Genomic DNA, 2,514 nt, shown 5'->3' with positions numbered 1-2,514 from the left:
CAGTGCTGTTGGGGGATTTGGAAGACGTCGCAAGCGTCGCTCCATTTCATCCCAGACATTTTCGATTGGTGACAAATCCGGGGACCTGGCAGGCCAGGGTAGCACATCAACCTTGTTCCGATTCAGATACTGCTGCACAACTCTAGCAATGTGTGGTCTGGCGTTATCGTGTTGTAATGTCATCTCGGGGCCGTTCTGTTGCAAAAACGGTAACACAGATGTTTGCAAAATTTGATCTCGGTGCCTCACAGCATTCAAATTGCCTTCAATCACAACCATCTGGGTCCGGCCTGTGGCTGTAATTCCACCCCATATTATAACGCCACCACCTCCAAAGCGATCCCCTTCAAGAACACATGGCGTGACGTAACGTTCACTTTGACGTCTGTAGACACGTGTCTTGCCGTCAGATCTGTGGAGAAGGAAACGGCATTCATCAGTGAAGAGGACACGTCTCCAGTCACGTGCTGTCTATCGCAGGTCTTGTCTGCACCACTGGAGAAGTTGACGTCGATGTTTTCACGTCAGGGTTGGCCTTCTAGCTGGGCGTCTTGCACGGCTGCCGTAGATGCGTAGACGTCGTCGGACTGTCCTCGCTGATACACCTCTGTTGCCAGGGATGGTACCGGCTGTGAGGGTTGCTGGGTGGAACCTGTTTCGCAGATGCGCGGTTCGGATCCATGTGTCTTGGCGGGGGGTTGTCCCGGGTGGTTGGCCGATACGGGGACGGTCCCTAACCTGGTTGTTTTGTTTATATCGTTGCCATAAGTGCCAAATGATGTTTCTGTGGACGTTGAATTGACGTGCGACGTCACGCTGCGAGGTCCCAGATTCAAGCATCCCTATGACTCGCCATCTGTCATTTTCACTGAGGCGTGGCATGACGACATTGCATCAAACATTTCACTATGGTGTTTTTCTGACTTCTGGACTTCTGCACAGAGTGGAAATGATTTGCGACTGAATGTCTGACCTTTTATGGTGAGCACTGGACAGGATTTCTCCCGAATATTTCATGTTTATTGCACAAAGCATGCAATCGCTGCAACAACTGCTTGGTTGCATTTCTTCGAGCTGTTTCATTTTCTCTGGTTAACATCCATAAATCCACAAATTTATTATTCCAAACAATCCATGTCACAGTAATTTTTGCCTGTTAGTAGAGAGAGAGAGAGAGAGAGAGAGAGAGAGAGAGAGAGAGAGAGAGAGAGAGAGAGGAGAGAGAGAGAGAGAGAGAGAGAGAGAGACGCAAAGCGAGAGATACAACTGAAGATGACCGTTTTCACTGGGAAGCATGTCCGAGAGTCCCACACGCCACACTCCACCCTTTCAAATGTCTTTCCACGCCGATTGTCAATACCGATTTCTATGTCAATGTACCTTTGTTTCCTTTAATGTCCATTTGCACGGCCTTCCATTTCTGTAAGGTGTCCAACACTGCCAGAGTGCCACCATACTTTATACAGGTATGCAGAGCGTTCAGTTTGTTTACAGGCCGGAAGTACTGGTACCTCACAGCAAATGACTCAGATTCGTGAATTCTGAAGCCAGTTTGAAGTAGCTGGATCCCATGAACTAAACAGTTAAAAAAAGAAAGAGTCTTCAAAATACAAACCATTTTATTATAATCGGAACATGAACTTGTATCAAAGTAACATGTATACTACTACTAAATATAATGTATTAAATCACGCATAATATACTTTGGTAAGGGATTTAAGGTAAGGGATATTCAGACCTCGGCACATTTTTACAGTGGCCATTTCGTGTCTAACGTGGTTATGTCGATATTTGGTCGACAGAGAGAAAGAGAAGAAACCCGCTACCGTCATATAAGCAAGCTAATTAAAATTAGCTCCACTATTACATGTGGATCTAACAGCAGCCCATTGGAGCTCATGTCCAGTTGACCTTTCATTCGACCGATCAAAACCTTACTTGCAAAATCATGCCAGTGATTTGACAAGAATTTGAAAACATTCGGGATTATGCCGAGGATATACGAAATGATTCGGGTGAATTACGAAGTATGCCGGAAACTAATTGCAATATAAAATTTTACATAAAATTCGTGTCAAGACGAAAAAGCAAACCATAAAATCTGTTTATACTAGTATACAATCCACAGTTTATTACTGCACTTTTCCCCTGTTTTTTTAATGTTGAAATAGACCAACAAGTTCGCCTGTTGCATAAATAGTCTCGCCCGATATTTTTAGAATTTTTATGCTCCCGTATAACGCTATAAAAGGCGAAGTGTAATTGGTCGATATTTAAATTGTTATTTATAGATGAAATGTCACCTGGACATGGGAATCCACGCAATGCTATTAGATCTACTGGTAGACCCAGTAGAGTTAATTTTAATCAGATTGTCATATAAGCAACTTCTATCGATAAAGCCGCAATTATTTTTATATGCACCTTCCTATAAACAGGACAGTACACACCATGACCTTTAACGTATTAGTCTTGAGGTATTGGTTTGCTTTCCATGTACCAGTCTTGGATCAT

The 2,514-nt window shown here is 43.7% G+C and overlaps 1 protein-coding gene across 1 annotated transcript in view; it reads right to left on the bottom strand.

Moving 5' to 3' along the window:
• Positions 1 to 314: 314 nt before the first annotated feature.
• The window catches only part of LOC121387438, a 16,314-nt gene continuing 14,114 nt past the window's right edge, over positions 315 to 2,514 (bottom strand). Inside the window, exons 3-4 of the mRNA XM_041518556.1 lie at positions 1,381 to 1,575; positions 315 to 412 (exon numbers count right to left, since the gene is read on the bottom strand). Of these exons, the coding sequence (XP_041374490.1) occupies positions 315 to 412; positions 1,381 to 1,575 (293 nt within the window). The remainder of the gene's footprint in view (positions 413 to 1,380; positions 1,576 to 2,514) is intronic.

This window comes from Gigantopelta aegis, chromosome 2 (genome assembly GCF_016097555.1).
Source record: "Gigantopelta aegis isolate Gae_Host chromosome 2, Gae_host_genome, whole genome shotgun sequence".
Lineage (NCBI taxonomy): Eukaryota > Metazoa > Mollusca > Gastropoda > Neomphalida > Peltospiridae > Gigantopelta > Gigantopelta aegis.
Note: the sequence above shows the minus strand (reverse complement) of the source record. Positions and strands in the feature narration are given on the sequence as shown.